The following is a 19,083-nucleotide window of genomic DNA, read 5'->3' as shown; positions in this document are numbered from 1 at the left end:
TCTGTCTGGTCAGTTGTCCAAAGCAAGGTCTGTCTGGTCAGTTGTCCAAAGCAAACGACAGTGCAAGCACTGTCAACAAATCAGGGGGAAGCTACCTATCGTAGAAACTGTCAAATCTGGACTTCTTTTCTGTGTGCGCGTGCATGTATGCACATGTACGTGTGAATGTTAGTGCATGATCGCATGTGTATATCCAGTGAGACGAAACCCCCCGCTCCTTTTTTTTCCCCTTTGTGAGTTTGTCTGTACACAGATCCTGTATTGAGGGGATTGCTACAATATCTCTGGTCTGAATAACAGTGAGAATCAATGTGGTTTTCAAATTGCTTCCAAAAACAAAAGTGACAGTCACACACAGACACAAAAACATAACTGAACCATATGCCAGCCTATCACAGACACACTCTGACCAAACAATTGATAGCTGCAGTTGCACCCTGACACAAAAAGATAACTGAGCCCTGCGCCAGCCTATCACTGAAACACTGACAACAAAACTTGATGGTTGTACCACGACACAAACAACGACGACACCAACCACTTCAACAACAGTGCCAGCATCTTACCTGAAGGACTGGAAGCGGTCTGTTGCTCCATGGCGGGGCTGGTGGATGTGCTGTTGGAGGTGTTGGTGCTCTCGTCCGTCGTCTTCTTGAAGAAGTTGTGCTGGAGGGCGTAGTACGGAGAGATCCGCGTCTTGGGGTCAAAGTCCAACATGCGCAGTATCAAGTCCTTGAACTTGAGATAATCCGCCACCGTGTGACCCGCCTCCCCTGACCTCCGACCCCCAGGCCCGCCGTTCTCCGCTCCGATGATGTCGTGCAGTTTCCGAGAGCAAGGCGGCTTGTACTGCAACAAGGTTTTCTTTCGTGAAAAGCCAGGTGTTAGTTTATGGTGGCAGAGACATGCCTTTTGTTTTGTGCATGAACAATGGTTCATCAAACAAATGTTCATATAGACACAGAGCAAAGCTACTAAAAAATTGTTTGTAAAGTATGGTAACCCTGCATCATTAGGCCTAAAAAAAAAATAGGTGTGGTTACGGTAACCCGACCTACCCTATTTTTAGGGGCCGATCCTATAACTTTTTATTACATTTGTCAAAACAAAACAAAAAACAAAAAAAAACCAGTGCAAAAAACGCAATGAAAGCGAAAGCGCCCGAGTCGCACACTTATTTCCCTGTCAAGTAGGTTTAATTAGTACACAGAAAAAAAAGTTAAAAAAAAAAAAAAGTGATTGCCTACCTACCTACCCTATTTTTTTGTGGCTATGTTACCGTAACCACACCTATTTTTGTTTTTTTTTGCCTTATCATATCGGAACACACACACTCTCTCCAACCTCAAACAAGTCAAAACTGTAGGTTATACTCTCCATTACAGCTACTCTTCCAGACAGTACAGCATTGTCGTTTAGCATGGTCATCAAATCCTCAGCTGATTTTGGCCAAAAACGCTCACTGGTAGACAAAACCACTTAAAACCATGAAACTGTTACTAGCTTACTCAAAGCCATCTGCATCCCACACACTTCTTCGTTTTTCACACGCTTCATACACTCTTCCATAAATGATCAAACTTGTAGCAGGATAAAAATATGCAAGAATTCAGCAATTTTATCAAACCAGTCAACACTCAGAGACAGTAAGTACATCAGCAGGCTTGGCCCGAGGATACACCCCTGCATACCCAACTCAGGAGACTGTCATTAGTTTCAACGACCTTTGCAAAGCGGTTCACTAAGCGACCACATCTGTACTAAGGATTTAGTACGGTCAGTAACACCGAAGGCTGACAAAAAAGAAGCCATTTCTCACTCACCTTTTTGTTGTCCCGTGGTTTCTTGGGCGCGTAGGAGCCGTCAGGCATGAGGTCGAAGTACTTGCGTGTTTTCTGTGCCTGGTCCAGTATATGTCTGGGTGGGACGCCCAACACCTCCACGATCTTCATCATCTGGTCAAACTGCACAAATCAAACGTTTGTTAGTGGGAGAGTGATACATCGTATCTGCTAAAAATTCAGTTGTCAGATATAAGTCAGTATATGGCAGTGTCTCTCTATCTCCCATTCATCACGTCACTAGCACTATCAGCAATGCATGGGTGCAACCTGGAAAATTCCAAAAACCGGCAAAAGTTGGGGTCCAGCTTTTTTAGTATTTAAAATGCCAAAAAAACCCTCTCCTGGAACAAAAACATCGGCAGCCGATGAAACCAAAAACCGGCTGCCGGCGTGTAGCCGGCAGAGTTGCACCCATGGCAATGAAATGTCCAAAATACGTTATAGTCCTTGGTTTCTGCAGTCAAACGCAACTTACGCTGAGATTACCGCTGACACTCACACAAACTTAGAACATAAACCACACTCTATATCAAATCCAACCCTCCTCTCCCTCTCTTTTTCCACCCTCTTCCTACCTCGTTGGATCCTGCGAAGAGAGGTTCGCCCGTGTGCATTTCCACCAGAATACAGCCCAGACTCCACATGTCGATGGCAAGGTCATAGGGAATTCCGAGTAACACCTCCGGTGAGCGGTAGAACCGACTCTGGATGTACTGGTATATCTGTCAGGGCGAGGGAGAAAAATTCGTGAGTAGGGCAGCAGGGTAAGGGAATGAGGGGAAAGAAGAATGGCAGACTAATGTCTAATTAAAAGGGGGGTGAGGGGGAGAGACATAGCCAGAGAGGGTGATAAGAGAGACAGACAGACAGAGCAAGAGAGAGAGAGCGAGAGAGAGAGAGCGAGAGAGAGAGCGAGAGCGAGAGAGAGAGAGAGCGAGAGCGAGAGAGAGAGAGAGAAAGAGAGAGAGAGAGAGCATTAATACTGATAGCAGCCAAGGCGATGAATGATAGCATAACATTAAGGAAGGGGCAAAAGCTCATGAAAGACACAAATAAATTAGGCTTCAATCATTTGCCACTGAATTTCAACATAACATATCCAGCTTGGGTTGAATTAAACACTTAAGTTTCACAGGGACGGCAACAAACAATGAATTAAAAAAAAACATGTTTCTTTCTCATACTTCAAAGTCACTCAAGTTAAGTGATCCACCATACTCAAGAAACTCTTTCTCATTCACAGGCACATACCAACACACACACACGTCAATGTCAAAGACACAAACACACAGAAGCATCCACACAAAACTGTGTAAACACACGCACTCACACACATCACTCACACAAAACAAAACCAGACACATACACACACACACACACATCACTCACACAAAAGAAAACCAGACATACACACACATCACTCACACATCACTCACACAAAAGAAAACCAGACACACACAAACATCACTCACACAAAACAAAACCAGACACACACACACACACACACACACACACACACACACACACACACACACACACCACTCACACAAAACAAAACCAGACACACACACACACACACCACTCACACAAAACACACACAAACAAGCAACAACAAACACACAAACTCCATTACAAAGAAAAATAATGCAGCACTCACCCTTTGTCCCAGTTGACAAGAACTACCAAAATCCACAATTTTGATTGCACTGCGCTTAGGGTTGCACAAGAGAATGTTCTCCGGCTTGAGGTCACAATGAATGATATTTATCTCCGGCGTGGCGAGAAACAACAACGCCGTGCACAACTGCTGAGCAAATTTACGAGTCAAGTTGAGGGACACCCCTCGGAAGTTTGTGTTTCGTAACAAGTCGTACAAGTTGTAGGACAGCAGTTCAAACACCAAACATAGATGATTCCGGAACATGAAGTGCCGCTTTAACCTCACTGCAACACAGGAGAAACAGGCGTTAGTACAGTATTTGGGAATGGTATTTCAACACACAAAATAAACAAAGCAATAACACAAATAACAGTTAGAACCGAGAAAAAAAAAAACATACAAAACAACACACACCCTTTATGAAGTCACAAATACTGTGCACTGACAAATACATAGCACTGCAGAAGACGAAAGAAAATTGGCACACAGGACTGGGAGTCCTAGCTATTAATTTCAAAACTTAGATGCCAATTTTACAACAGAAAATAACAAGCTTTTCATCTCTCATACCACACATGGACACACACACTCACACACACACACACACTGCCAAGGTTCCGCATCTATTCACCCAAGATCAAAATTCACTTTCTTCCAGCCACAAAATTATCTCCCTTCAGCTAAATGATTGTAACATGCTTGGTCTCAAACAAGTGTGATTATATGACTGCATACTTTCATAAAATGTTCTGTAAGCTCATATCAGAGATGAGAAAATCAGATTATACAATCAACTCACAACAAATGTGATCTGATCATAGGACTACATACTGACATTAAATATATCCAGAACGCTTGTTTATCACTATCAGAGATTAGCAACTCAGATTATATAATCAGCTCATACCTGCGATCAATCATTGTGCAGGTAATGTTCTTATGAGATTTCTCATTAACCAAGTCAAGGTTGACCAGATGCAGATGACCCTTGCCTTTTATGAAAGGTGTATTTTGATCAAAACAAACAAAGGGATGGCAGAAAGTGTCATTTATTTGGGAGGTAGGTCCTCTCAACGTTGCAGCTACTAATGTAGGTGTAAGCCCACATCTCAACAGAACAGCAATAGACACTGCGCATTTCTCACCAACACAAAAGTTATCGTATTTGATTACATAAACAGCGTATAAGTAATGATTATTATCGTATTTTATATGTCAACGAATTACTGCCTTCCATAAAAAATTGTTACATTTACTTGAATTTACATGTTGCATGTCTTAGACTTGATGCTCTCTTCCTATGCGCTTTCGTCCTAGTCTCTCCTTGTGGTTGTTAGTACTTTCTTCCCCCTCTCTCTCCCTTTTCTTTTTTATCTTCTGTAGATTCCTTTGTTCCTAGTTAGCTCCCCATCCCCATTCTTTCAATTTGTTCTTCTGGTTTATTGTTGTTATGTCCACCATTACGAAAATGTGTGTAATTTAGTATTGTTCTGGTCACGTGATATAAGCATTTGCTTGAGTGCGTGTCCTAGCTGTGTGTTTCGAACTGTTCATGCAAAAAAATTCTAAATAAAATTTTGTTTAAACCAAAGTATTGAGACTGTATGTCAGGATGATGGAGGACACAGAGCTGTGGCGAGCAGTAAAGTTCTGCTATACATTTTGCACAGTTGAGTAAGCAAGTCTGCCCACAACGGCAAAAGGTGCACCTTGTTTGTGCTTTTGCTTCATGCTTTGGCAGTGATTGCGCTAGTGTTTTTTCAAACCGGTACGCAAACTGTTATGATGCAAACAGTCCAGAAAAAAACGGTAGGCTGGTCATTGGAACCAGTAAGAGTCCAACTCAAGAGTACTGGTTTTATTGTTACCAGCGGAAAAAAAACGGTCGTCCTAAAAATCAACCGTAGGTCATACCGGCAGCCGATTTTGTTCCGGTATTTTCTCGCTTCAACCGGTAAAATACCGGTAATACCGGTTAACGCCAATACGGTTTGGTATATTTATTGTCCTCAATGATAGTCAAGCTTTGATCCTGGGGATAGCATGCAGCGACCAAGTCGTGCAAATCATGCACAGTACTTGTGTTTAGCACACTCTGAGACTTTGGCTGTGATCTTCTCCACGTGCTTATCCATAATACTCCTGCTGCGTTCATGGGCTGAAACTCTGACGTACATTCTTTTTTCTTCTTCTCATATGTCCAACGTGTTTGACCACTTTTACCCCGCCATTTAGGCAGCCATACTCCGATTTGGGGGAAACGTACCTATATAATACTTGTTTTCAGCGTCGTGCCGGTTCATGAGTTCCAGGAGCTTGACCTCGATCTGCGCCTGGTTGAGGAAGGGTTTCTTGTTTTTGATGATCTTGATGGCCACCTGCTCCTGATCCACGTGGTCGTAGGCCTTCACCACCTGTAGGTCAAATACAAAATACACATTTTATTACTAAATTAATAGCTGAAACAGTTTATAATTGTGATTATATAGACTAGTCACTAGAGAGGGTGTGTGTCTGAAACACGTCAACAGGAGCACGTGTGGATAGATTGACTCACTAAGAGCAAGCGTATTCACTCTTTCATATTCCATACTAACCAGAAAGAATTATTCAAACAAAAAATATTAGCAGTTTTAAAAGTGGAGAAATCCGGGTTTAACCAGTACGACAAACTTAATTTCTCTCTCCACCCTCACTATCTATCCCCCCCTCCCATCCCCCCACTTAGTTCTGAAGACACGAGAATAAGACAATCAGTAAATCAAACAAACACCTGGCATTTAATACTTGATTATGTGACAAGAAAACTGTGTCATAGTCATACAGTTGGGCCATTTGCTGTTTTAGAATCACAAATTACTCAATTACAAAATGTACCTGACTCATAATATTATTATATTGATGAAATGATGCAGATGCAGCAAAATCTGTTTATTACCCAAATGGAAGTACATTTCTCAGACTCAGTATGAAAATACACTACATCTAAAAGGTAGAAGGGAGGTCTGAAATTGAAAACCGAGGTATACCCTAAACAGGTTTCACCGTACAAAATAGGCGACACTGTCACTGTACAACAAAGATTGGTCTTTTCCCTCCAGTCAACCTACCTGCCCAAAGGACCCTTTGCCGATGAGCGAGTCGATCTCGTATCGATCGTTCCATTTTTCGCCGGGATTGATGATGTAATCATGGTTGGCATCGTCATAGCCTTCATTGAAGACATGGACGTTGACCTTGTTTTTCTTGTTTCCGCTCTCGTCCCCCTGCGTGGTCCCCTGAGCACGCCGCTTCTTCTTGGCGTAGTACACCTGTAAAAAGGGACCAGAGTTAGGATTTGCTGTCTGCCAACCCGGCTTTTTCCAATAATGTACACAGGGATTGCACCGGGAATTTTCAAACCGCATCATTTTTTTGCAAAATTGCGTCAAGCTGTCTGAAAATGGTGAGGCTACATCAACTAATTGTCTTCAACAAAGTTTCCAACAACTGTTACAAAAATGGAAATGTCATGCTACAGCAATATGGTTGATTAAATCTCGATTGAAGCCCTGTGAGCAATTATTGTCCCTTTCAATATGGGAAATAGCTGAAACCAGTCCTGCAGATTCCCACAATTGTACGACACTAAGAAAGATTCAACAGTTGTTCTTCTTCTTCTTAGTGATAGCCAACATCACTCATCAGCATGGTGATGAATCTGCTACGCTTGGGTGATGGTGGTTCCGGTCTATTGCTTGGTCAGGGGTGAAGTTCAGGGGGGGGGGGGGAGGTTGGGGGTAGGGGGGGGGGGGGGGGGATGATGGGTCAGTGGAGAGTTGCCAGCCTGGCCTGAAAGGATGCCAGGGATGGCGCTGTGGCAGTTTCTACAGGCAGGCGGTTCCACTCTGGAATGGTGCGCGGGAAGAATGTTTTCTGCCTGTAGGCTGTCCTGGAGTGGGGGATTTCGTAGGACAGAGCGTGGGTCAGCCTGGTCGTGCACTTGGGTGGTCTTGGCTTTGGTGCGTGGTTACTCTTCACTGCGACAAGGTCGTGGTGGACTTTGTAGAAAGTTGTTAGTCTCGCTCGCCTCCGTCTGCTCTCAAGCGTAGGCCACTCAAGGTCTTCGAGCATGTTGTTGACGCTGGAGGTCTGGCGGAAGCGATGCGACACCCATCTGGCTGCTCTTCTTTGGACCTTTTCGAGAGAGGCACTGTCTTCAGCGGTGTGTGGGTCCCATACTGGGCTGGCATACTCTAGGATGGGTCGTACTAGTGCCTTGTATGCAGCCGCCTTGACCTTCTTGTTGCTGAGCTTGATGTTGCGTCTAGCAAAGCCAAGTGCTCTGTTCGCCTTGGTGGTGATGTTGGCGATGTGGGTGTTCCACTTCAGGTCTTTGGTCAGGGTGACGCCGAGGTACTTGGCCTGGGTCTCCTCCTGGAGTTTCTGGCCGTGGAGCTGGTACTCGTATGGTAGGGTGGTACGGCGTCGGGTCATGTGTACTGTGTTGCATTTGGCAGGATGGAATGCCATCTTCCACTTCTGTTCCCAGGACGCCAGTCTGTCGAGGTCTGTTTGGAGGTTTTCTTGGTCCGCTGTTGTCTTGACGTCAGCGTGGCACGCTGTGTCGTCGGCGAAAAGTCGCGCAGTCGAGGTCAGGTTTGACGGGAGATCGTTTATGTACAGCAGAAATAGCGTCGGTCCGAGCACGGACCCTTGAGGAACGCCACTTTCCACTGGAGCTAGCTCTGAGATGGCCCCGTTGACGACGACGGACTGCTTTCTGTTGGTGAGGAAATCCTCGACCCAGGCGTTAACTTTCCCACCTATGCCGTACTGACGGAGTTTGTGCACGAGTAGACTGTGGCTGACCTTGTCAAACGCGCGGGAGAAATCCAGCACTAGAAGGTCCACCTGGTGCCCTTGCTCAAGCGCGAACGAGGCCTCGTCGACAAGCCCTAGCAGCTGGGTCTCGCATGATCTTCCCCGTCGGAAGCCGTGTTGTTCAGGACAGAGTATTTGGTGTTGTTCGCAGTAGGTGAGGATGGCGCTCACAATGATGTGCTCTAGGAGCTTGCAGGGGATAGATGTGAGGGAGATTGGTCGATAGTTCTCCGGCCTGTAACGCTCCCCTTTCTTGAATACTGGCGTTACATGGGCTAGCTTCCAGTCTGCTGGTACCACTCCCGATTTGAGAGAGGCCTGGAACAATAGTGTTAGCGCCGGTGCAAGCTCCGTCGCTACCTCTTTCAGGACGCGGGGGCTGAGTTGGTCTGGCCCACTAGCTTTGTTGGGGTTCAGGTTACGTAGGAGTTTTTCAACGCCTGGGGCCGTGATGGTGATGTCTTCGAGGGGTGGTTGTTGTGGGCTGAGAGGGGGCATGGGGCAGCGGAGCTCAAAGTCTTCTACGTTGAGTTCTTCTTTGGTGCTGAAGGCAGATTCGAACTGGCGGTTTAGCAGCTCTGCTTTCTCTTTGTCATCTGTGATCAGTTTCCCAGACTCCTTGAGCGCAGAGATGCCAGAGTATTCGTTTTGCTTGGACTTGATGAATGTCCAGAATTTCTTGTTGGGATGTGGTTTGTCATCACAGTCCTCGGTGATGAGTCCTTCTACGTAGCGCCAGTATTCTTTCCTCAGCTGGCGCTGTATCTGGCTCTTTAGGGTCTTGAAGACGTCCCTCTTGCATCGGGGCCATCTCAGAGCTAGCTCCAGTGGAAAGTGGCGTTCCTCAAGGGTCCGTGCTCGGACCGACGCTATTTCTGCTGTACATAAACGATCTCCCGTCAAACCTGACCTCGACTGCGCGACTTTTCGCCGACGACACAGCGTGCCACGCTGACGTCAAGACAACAGCGGACCAAGAAAACCTATGTTTTTGTAGACCAAACTGACGATTTCCAATTTCTTCAAGCACCTTTCAGGACACAATTTTCCCCTACTCACATCGCTACTGAATTCATTGAGGCTCACATAAGTCTTGTCTTGACAACTGACTTACCATCTTCTTCTGCATACCATTTACATTCGTGGTATTTGAACCCTCCACCTCTTCCGCCTAGCCTTACCAATACTACCGACACCATGTAGTAGTATGTACCCGTCCACAATTTCCAGAACCTGCAAGAGGGACGTCTTCACCTTGCTTGATGAGGTCCACCGAGAGTTTCTGGGTGGACATATGCCTTGGAGTTGGCCAAAGGTTTACTGGCACTAGGTCCACAACTTCCACTCTTCACGCAGGACTCACCTCATTGATGTGCTTGTATGTCTTGATGAGGTCGACAGACAGCTTGCGCAGGGGAGCGCTCGAGGGTTCGCGGAAGTTGTTGGGAATGCGGTTCTGCATGGCGGCTGCCTCTTGCTGCTGCAGCTGCAGAGCTTCCGCCATCCTCCTCAGCCCCCCGCCTCCTCCTCCCCCCGCCACAGACGCCAAGGTCACGCTTGCACCTTGGGGCCCGCTACCGGCCACCGCTACCCTCGGGCACCCGCCGCTCTCGGCCACCGCTGAATCATGCTGATACAGCCACAGCTGACCTGCAACATACAACAACACAGCTTTGTTAACAACAGGTAGGTTTGGTTTTAAAAACTGGATCCACAAGTACAGCCACAGCTGACCTGCAACATACAGCATCGTAAAAAAAAAAAACCCAGGTAAGTTTGGCTTCAAAAACTGCATCCACAAGTACAACCATAGCCTGAAACATACAGTGCTACGCTCCAACCTGCCCTGGCAACCACCTCTTGATCAGGACCACCTGCCCAGTATGACCACCATAGACTGATAAAAAACCCTGAATAGACTGATAGTCTGATAGAGAAACCTAAGTTCTTTTTCATAGAATTCACCTTTTTATAACAACCACCTGTCTATAAATATAAGGACCACGTTTAGTTGGTATCTGGGGTGTTCGCATTAGGCCTAAAAAAAAAATAGGTGTGGTTACGGTAACCCGACCTACCCTATTTTTAGGGGCCGACCCTATAACTTTTTATTACATTTGTCAAAAAACAAAAAACAAACAACAACAACAAAAAACCGAGTGCAGAAAACACAATGAAAGCGAAATCACCCGAGTCGCACACTTATTTTCCTGTCAAGTTGGTTTAATTTGTACACATTAGAAAAAAAAGTTTTAAAAAAAAAGTGATTGCCTACCTTCCTACCCTGGTTTTTTTGGCTATGTTACCTTAACCACACCTATTTTTTTTTTTGCCTTACTCGTAATAGCCAGGGTTGACTGTACCTACGATCACAGGACACCCATGTGACATGTGTTGTGACATACAACCAGAGAGTAGATGCAATGATGTATACAAACATACATGTACAAACTATTTCTGCAGTGTGCTGAAGTACAGAATGATCATTATCTTTTTGGTCAAAATCATTACCACTTTCATGATAAAATCAGTGAACAGAACAAACTGAACTACAGCACACAGACAGGAGATTCATATTTGGAGAGGGGGGGGGGGGGGGGGGGGGAATCGAGACCAGTAAATCCTTCTCAACCCAGTCACCCTGTGCCTTAAACTCATGATACAGCTGAAACCTGCCTTTGCAACCACCTCTCAAAAGTGACCATCTTCCCACAACGACCACTCCAAAACATCCAGACGAGTTTTCTTCTAAATAATTCACCTTTCCTTAGCAACCACCCGTCAAAAACGACATTTTTTTTGTTTGACAGTACCTTGAATCTTGCAAAAGCAACTTTTTTTTTTAAAGGAAGGGCTACCGCCAACTGAGAACTGTGTGTTGTTTTTGACTGGTGAGCAGACGTGCAGTTACACAGTGTAAACTTCCTGGATTATACTTTTCTTTGGGCGTATTGAATCATGCACAGTGAATAATCACAGTCAGCACCAATGCTGACGAGTAAAGCAGACAGATTATCAAGGTGTTGACACAAGACAGTCTGATAAGGCCTAAAAAAAAAATAGGTGTGGTTACGGTAACCCGATCTACCCTATTTTTAGGGGCCGACCCAAAAACTTTTTATTACATTTGTCCAAAAAAAAAAAACACACACACACAAGAAAACGAGTGCAGAAAACGCAATGAAAGCAAAAGCGCCCGAGTCGCACACTTATTTCCCTGTCAAGTAGGTTTAATTTGTACACATTAGAAAAAAAAGTTTAAAAAAAAAAAGTGATTGCCTACCTTCCTACCCTATTTTTTTGGGCTATGTTACCGTAACCACACCTTTTTTTGTTGTTGGCCTAAGAGATTAGTTCTGGACCAGTGTGGACCCAAGACAGTCTGATAAGAGATAAGTTCTGGACCAGTGTGGACACAAGACAGTCTGATAAGAGATTAGTTCTGGACCAGTGTGGACACAAGACAGTCTGATAAGAGATTAGTTCTGGACCAGTGTGGACACAAGACAGTCTGATAAGAGATTAGTTCTGGACCAGTGTGGACACAAGACAGTCTGATAAGAGATTAGTTCTGGACCAGTGTGGACACAAGACAGTCTGATAAGAGATTAGTTCTGGACCAGTGTGGACACAAGACAGTCTGATAAGAGATTAGTTCTGGACCAGTGTGGACACAAGACAGTCTGATAAGAGATAAGTTCTGGACCAGTGTGGACACAAGACAGTCTGACAAGAGATTAGTTCTGGACCAGTGTGGACACAAGACAGTCTGATAAGAGATTAGTTCTGGACCAGTGTGGACACAAGACAGTCTGATAAGAGATTAGTTCTGGACCAGTGTGGACACAAGACAGTCTGATAAGAGATAAGTTCTGGACCAGTGTGGACACAAGACAGTCTGTTAAGAGATTAGTTCTGGGCCAGTGTGGACACAAGACAGTCTGATAAGAGATTAGTTCTGGACCAGTGTGGACACAAGACAGTCTGATAAGAGATTAATTCTGGACCAGTGTGGACACAAGACAGTCTGATAAGAGATTAGTTCTGGACCAGTGTGGACACCAGACAGTCTGATAAGAGATTAGTTCTGGACCAGTGTGGACACAAGACAGTCTGATAAGAGATTAGTTCTGGACCAGTGTGGACACAAGACAGTCTGATAAGAGATTAGTTCTGGACCAGTGTGGACACAAGACAGTCTGATAAGAGATTAGTTCTGGACCAGTGTGGACACAAGACAGTCTGATAAGAGATAAGTTCTGGACCAGTGTGGACACAAGAAGTCTGTTAAGAGATTAGTTCTGGACCAGTGTGGACACAAGACAGTCTGATAAGAGATTAGTTCTGGACCAGTGTGGACACAAGACAGTCTGATAAGAGATAAGTTCTGGACCAGTGTGGACACAAGACAGTCTGTTAAGAGATTAGTTCTGGACCAGTGTGGACACAAGACAGTCTGATAAGAGATTAGTTCTGGACCAGTGTGGACACAAGACAGTCTGATAAGAGATTAGTTCTGGACCAGTGTGGACACCAGACAGTCTGATAAGAGATTAGTTCTGGACCAGTGTGGACACAAGACAGTCTGATAAGAGATTAGTTCTGGACCAGTGTGGACACAAGACAGTCTGATAAGAGATAAGTTCTGGACCAGTGTGGACACAAGACAGTCTGACAAGATTAGTTCTGGACCAGTGTGGACACAAGACAGTCTGACAAGAGATTAGTTCTGGACCAGTGTGGACACAAGACAGTCTGATAAGAGATTAGTTCTGGACCAGTGTGGACACAAGACAGTCTGATAAGAGATAAGTTCTGGACCAGTGTGGACACAAGACAGTCTGTTAAGAGATTAGTTCTGGACCAGTGTGGACACAAGACAGTCTGATAAGAGATTAGTTCTGGACCAGTGTGGACACAAGACAGTCTGATAAGAGATTAATTCTGGACCAGTGTGGACACAAGACAGTCTGATAAGAGATTAGTTCTGGACCAGTGTGGACACCAGACAGTCTGATAAGAGATTAGTTCTGGACCAGTGTGGACACAAGACAGTCTGATAAGAGATTAGTTCTGGACCAGTGTGGATACAAGACAGTCTGATAAGAGATTAGTTCTGGACCAGTGTGGACACAAGACAGTCTGATAAGAGATTAGTTCTGGACCAGTGTGGACACAAGACAGTCTGATAAGAGATAAGTTCTGGACCAGTGTGGACACAAGACAGTCTGTTAAGAGATTAGTTCTGGACCAGTGTGGACACAAGACAGTCTGATAAGAGATTAGTTCTGGACCAGTGTGGACACAAGACAGTCTGATAAGAGATTAATTCTGGACCAGTGTGGACACAAGACAGTCTGATAAGAGATTAGTTCTGGACCAGTGTGGACACCAGACAGTCTGATAAGAGATTAGTTCTGGACCAGTGTGGACACAAGACAGTCTGATAAGAGATTAGTTCTGGACCAGTGTGGACACAAGACAGTCTGATAAGAGATTAGTTCTGGACCAGTGTGGACACAAGACAGTCTGATAAGAGATAAGTTCTGGACCAGTGTGGACACAAGACAGTCTGATAAGAGATTAGTTCTGGACCAGTGTGGACACAAGACAGTCTGAATCTCTGATAAGAGATTAGTTCTGGACCAGTGTGGACACCAGACAGTCTGATAAGAGATTAGTTCTGGACCAGTGTGGACACCAGACAGTCTGATAAGAGATTAGTTCTGGACCAGTGTGGACACAAGACAGTCTGATAAGAGATTAGTTCTGGACCAGTGTGGACACAAGACAGTCTGATAAGAGATTAGTTCTGGACCAGTGTGGACACAAGACAGTCTGATAAGAGATAAGTTCTGGACCAGTGTGGACACAAGACAGTCTGTTAAGAGATTAGTTCTGGACCAGTGTGGACACAAGACAGTCTGATAAGAGATTAGTTCTGGACCAGTGTGGACACAAGACAGTCTGATAAGAGATTAGTTCTGGACCAGTGTGGACACAAGACAGTCTGATAAGAGATTAGTTCTGGACCAGTGATTTGCTGGTTTTTCCTAGGACCAGTCCACCTTAAAATTAATGAAATAATTATTTCAAGTCATGATGGGTCATTTCAACTGGTCTGAGAGAATAGAGAACTTTTTGATCCATTATCTGGCTTGTCTGACAGGGACACCAGATAGAATAGCCAATTCAACTTTTTGGTTGGCACCGTTTCATTAGCCGAAATCTCAACTCTGTATTACACCCAGTCATCCACACAGTGATTGCAGCATGTATTCAGTGCCTAAGGTGGATGCCATGTTTAGGGTTTAACCTGGGGAAAAAAAGGCAATGGGACATTTGTCCCCCTCAACCAAATTCCGATGGGACATAGTCGAAGACAAGAAGCGCCAAAGAGGCCTGTACGCGTTTTGACCAAAGATGCAAAATAGTGCAATATGGTGCCATCTGAGAATTAGCTGCTATATTGTGTTATCTCTGTATGTGTGTGTGTGTGTGTGTGTGTGTGTGTGTGTGTGTGTGTGTGTGTGTGTGTGTGTGTGTGTGTGTGTGTGTGTGTGTGTGTGTAATCCGATGTAAAGTGTACATTTGCTGGCGCAGTGGAACGTAATCTCAATGCGCCCTTTGAGTTTGACGCACTGACGCAAATTGTGATGGGACATTTTCAGATTTAATGCGCCACTGCACTAGTAAATGAAACCCTGCATGTTTTCCTCATTGCCACAATAACACTTGAAATAACCTGTCTACGTTTCTGATGTGCAGGATTCTAAGAAAAGAGAGCTGAACAGACAGACCCGTTGAGTCTGGAAATGTCCCATGGACTGCATGGACAGAAGAATCAACCAACAGGCCAATTTTGTGTAATTTAGGCCTACAATATGAAGTCCTAAAATATACTATGTAAGACTTACATACATGTACAGATAGTTGGGTATCTAAAGGGTTAATGTGATGATCAAGAAGCCAGAGAACATGTGCCTAAAGTACATATGTTATACTAGAATGAATACCCGCTTCGCCGGGTAGCCGGCTTCGCCGGGAAGAAGTACTTAGAGCCGTACGCCGGCTTCGCCGGGTCCGAACAATGGACCCGCCAAGCTTAGGTCCCTCCCAGATTCGTGGAATGGGAACTGCACGAAAATGATTCAGTGGCCATAATGCCATTCCTGACCATACCGAGTCCCATCCTTGTCGACGAATGTAACCGTGTTAATCACCTTTGGAGGCGAACTCCACTCAAACAGGATTGAGCAATTTAGAGGTTATCTCTAAGCCCTTTTGAACTGTTATGGCTTCTCAAAGGAAGGCCAGTACATACAAATACACAAAAGCCGCCAGACCACATCACAAACAGAACTGAACAATCCCCAGGTGTTGCCCACATAGAGAGACACACACACACACACACACACAAACACAGAGAAGCCGTATATATAGAGAGATAGATGACAGTGTATTTTTCGCGTGGCTATAAATTGATTCGACCTTTGCACTTTTACAGTGAGGATAATTTACGGGTCCAATTTACGTTCTGGACACTGCGGTGACCTTCTAAAAATAGTAACAGAACGCCGGGAATATCCGAAGATGCCCCACTCATACTATAGTGCACCATACGAAGGAAGGGAGGTAAACGCTGAAAACCTGGAGAAGATAAGGAAGAGTTACTTATAATGGTGAAATGAACACAAAAACCAAAATCGGTTCAGCGTTGCGCGCTGAGAGCACGTGTTGAAATATCTCATCGATGATATTGTGTCCGGGGTGTAGCTTAATACGGTGTCCAAATTTGAAAAAGATCCACCGAGAACTTTGGCGTTGTGATGTGGTGTAGCGGCTTTGGTGTGTCGGTATGGGGGCCCGGGTAGCTGAGGTGGAACCAAAATCGGTTCAGCGCTGCGCGCTGAGAGCACGTGTTGAAATATCGACCAGGTTGTGTCCTGTCCCGGGTCTACCTGAATATGCCCACCAAATTTGAAGCAGATCCATCGAGAACTTTGGCCGTGCATCGCGCACAACCACACACACACACAGACAGACACACAGACACTAGTCGTATATATATAGATGAAGTCTTATATCGCGCGCGTAACTCCAGACTCGGACTCAAGGCGCAGGGATCTATTTATCATTTATGCCGTGTGAGATGGAATTTTTTTTACACAATACATCACGCATTCACATCGACCAGCAGATCGCAGCCATTTCGGCGCATATCCTACTTTTCACGGCCTATTATTCCAAGTCACACGGGTATTTTGGTGGACATTTTTTTATCTATGCCTAACCAATTTTGCCAGGAAAGACCCTTTTGTCAATCGTGGGATCTTTAACGTGCACACCCCAATGTAGTGTACACGAAGGGACCTCGGTTTTTCGTCTCATCCGAAAGACTAGCACTTCAACCCACCACCTAGGTTAGGAAAGGGGGGAGAAAATTGCTAACGCCCTGACCCAGGGTCGAACTCGCAACCTCTCGCTTCCGAGCGCAAGTGCGTTACCACTCGGCCAGACAGTCCGCCGGTACATAAACAGGTACTACAAGGAACAGCAACTAATACCCTTCACTTTCAAGATGAACAAGAGATCCTCAATTAACAGATGAGTTGTTCTTTGCTATTGGTGACCAAACAGTGGAAACTTACTGAAATTTTCAAAATGCAGCTACAACCTGGAAAATACTATTCCTGTCAAGTGGAGCCCTTGTATTATTTGAGTCTAAAAAGAAAATGTCAGGAACTTTTATGGTTCGGACAAAAAAGCAGACTGACTGGTGGGGGTCACAATGGAGTAACCTGCAGTACTTTGTGACACCAAATTTACACAGCATATCTATAAACTAATTCTGTGAAACAATTTGAGTAAACTCCATGAAAACAGAGTGTTTGCTGTTAGTTTGTCATGTATTGAAGAATTTTTGATGTACAGTTTAGTGTTGTTAGGTTCAGTAATTTTGTGACACCGTTTGCAGGTTACCTTGTAGTTTGATCTTTTTGTGGCAACACAACTGCTTACAGCAGGGCAGGGATATTTTGGTCAGTGATTGTTTAAAAGGGTGTAACTTGGAATACCTACAGATTATTAGAATCAAATGCAAACTACTGCTCAAATGTATCAAAACAGAAAGAGGTAACCTGCAAATCACGCGACACCAAATTGCCAATACTTGTGCATGTATTACGCTGTACTGGTGCAATCAATCAAATTATGCTACAAATGAATGTTATAAAGGAGACAATACCAACACAAACAGTTCTGCAACTGTATTGCCAAAAAACAGTGAAGAGTGCCACCTAAACTTCGCAGAACTATTATCTGTGGTCACCTGCGTACGAATGAAACCATTCGAGAATGGCCGGTCGCTGCATAGCTCCCGATAATTTTTAAGTCCTGTGCTCTAAAATAACCATACTATCAACTTTAACATCAATAATTTTACGAAGTAAGCATTAAGGAAACTTGTGCAACTTACCTGCACTTTCAGTTTTCGCAAAATCAATGCGATACGGTTGATTTTTAGGACGAAACCGCGGTGGCACAGAGACATTTCGCGTGAAAGTAACCTGCGAACAGAGTTACCTCGCTTCTGTGACACGTCATCAATTTTGCCGTACACAAACTTTTCTATGTAGTACACAAAGCTCGGGACATCATCACTATTTGTGTGTTTACCCTGCCGTCTTCCGGACTGAGGCCGCACGAGAACAATCCATGCTCAACTGCGCGAGCGAAGAAATGAAAATCGGGGTAACCTGGCGAACGTTTGTGACGGCAGATACGAAAGTCACCGTTGCGAGGTACACGGATGTATATTCACGCGACCAAATATCTTCATCTATCGATAATGATGCCATGATTTGAAAATAAAAATGTGTGTTTGCCTTCCTGGCGCTCAGGCCGGCAAATTGTCTTTCTTCAGTGGATCGGATTTGTGACGCCGCGCGTTCGAAGGTTACCAGTTTTTTATCGGACGCAGCACGCGAGCAGGAGAGGGTCAGTTGTTCAAATAAGATTTTATGCAGTTTAATCCAAGTATAAGTTATCGTTGAATGATAACAGTTATCCTTTCTAGAGCAGCTGTCGGTTTGAAATGTGTTGTGAACATGGCAGGGGTCTGTCATTCCACGTTTTGGCCGCCATTTTGTGAACAAAAAACGAAAACAAGCAGGAATAAGTGCTACTTCTGTCATATTATTTTCCTTCATGGTGATTTTGTTGATACTGCTACATCAGTAGAATGCAGTAATTATCTTATTTTGTCACCATCATTCCCCGTAATTTAAAAAATTGATTTTACTTGATGTCACCCACCGCAGTCACCATTAGCGAAGAACAACTCAGATTCCAATATCATGTCATCACTGTCTTCATGTTCAACTTTTAGCAGACTTTCTGATGTGTGCCTTTGCAGCAGAATGCAAGCTAGGGAACTCAGCTCTGGGCTAAAGGCAATCCCCTATCTTCTCCATACTCTAGGATTCAATACAGTGTGCATACATGTCATTCAAATAGTGAAATTCAAACATGTAAAGTCAGGCACTCAGCCAGTGTGTGCGAATGTAAGCTATGTTGTATAACTATTACGCTAACTTACCTTTATGTTTACTTTGATTTATGGACAAACAGACTGTAAAATGCTAAGTAATTTATGTATGAACTTGAAGTGCTATGTGTAAACTTTTTCAGTCAGAATAAGCTACCTAAGGAAAA

At 44.5% G+C, this 19,083-nt stretch overlaps 1 protein-coding gene across 2 annotated transcripts in view; it reads right to left on the bottom strand.

Moving 5' to 3' along the window:
- LOC138972714 (dual specificity tyrosine-phosphorylation-regulated kinase 1A-like) overlaps positions 1-19,083 on the bottom strand; it is an 82,507-nt gene that overhangs the window by 16,069 nt on the left and 47,355 nt on the right. For both annotated transcript variants that reach the window (XM_070345370.1, XM_070345369.1), the window contains exons 2-8: positions 9,731-10,017; positions 6,615-6,815; positions 5,771-5,918; positions 3,502-3,788; positions 2,420-2,566; positions 1,824-1,964; positions 567-849 (exon numbers count right to left, since the gene is read on the bottom strand). In XM_070345370.1, the coding sequence (XP_070201471.1) occupies positions 567-849; positions 1,824-1,964; positions 2,420-2,566; positions 3,502-3,788; positions 5,771-5,918; positions 6,615-6,815; positions 9,731-9,871 (1,348 nt within the window). In that variant the 5' untranslated portion in view covers positions 9,872-10,017. The remainder of the gene's footprint in view (positions 1-566; positions 850-1,823; positions 1,965-2,419; positions 2,567-3,501; positions 3,789-5,770; positions 5,919-6,614; positions 6,816-9,730; positions 10,018-19,083) is intronic.

This window comes from Littorina saxatilis, linkage group LG8, assembly GCF_037325665.1.
Source record: "Littorina saxatilis isolate snail1 linkage group LG8, US_GU_Lsax_2.0, whole genome shotgun sequence".
Classification (NCBI taxonomy): Eukaryota; Metazoa; Mollusca; class Gastropoda; order Littorinimorpha; family Littorinidae; genus Littorina; species Littorina saxatilis.
Note: the sequence above shows the minus strand (reverse complement) of the source record. Positions and strands in the feature narration are given on the sequence as shown.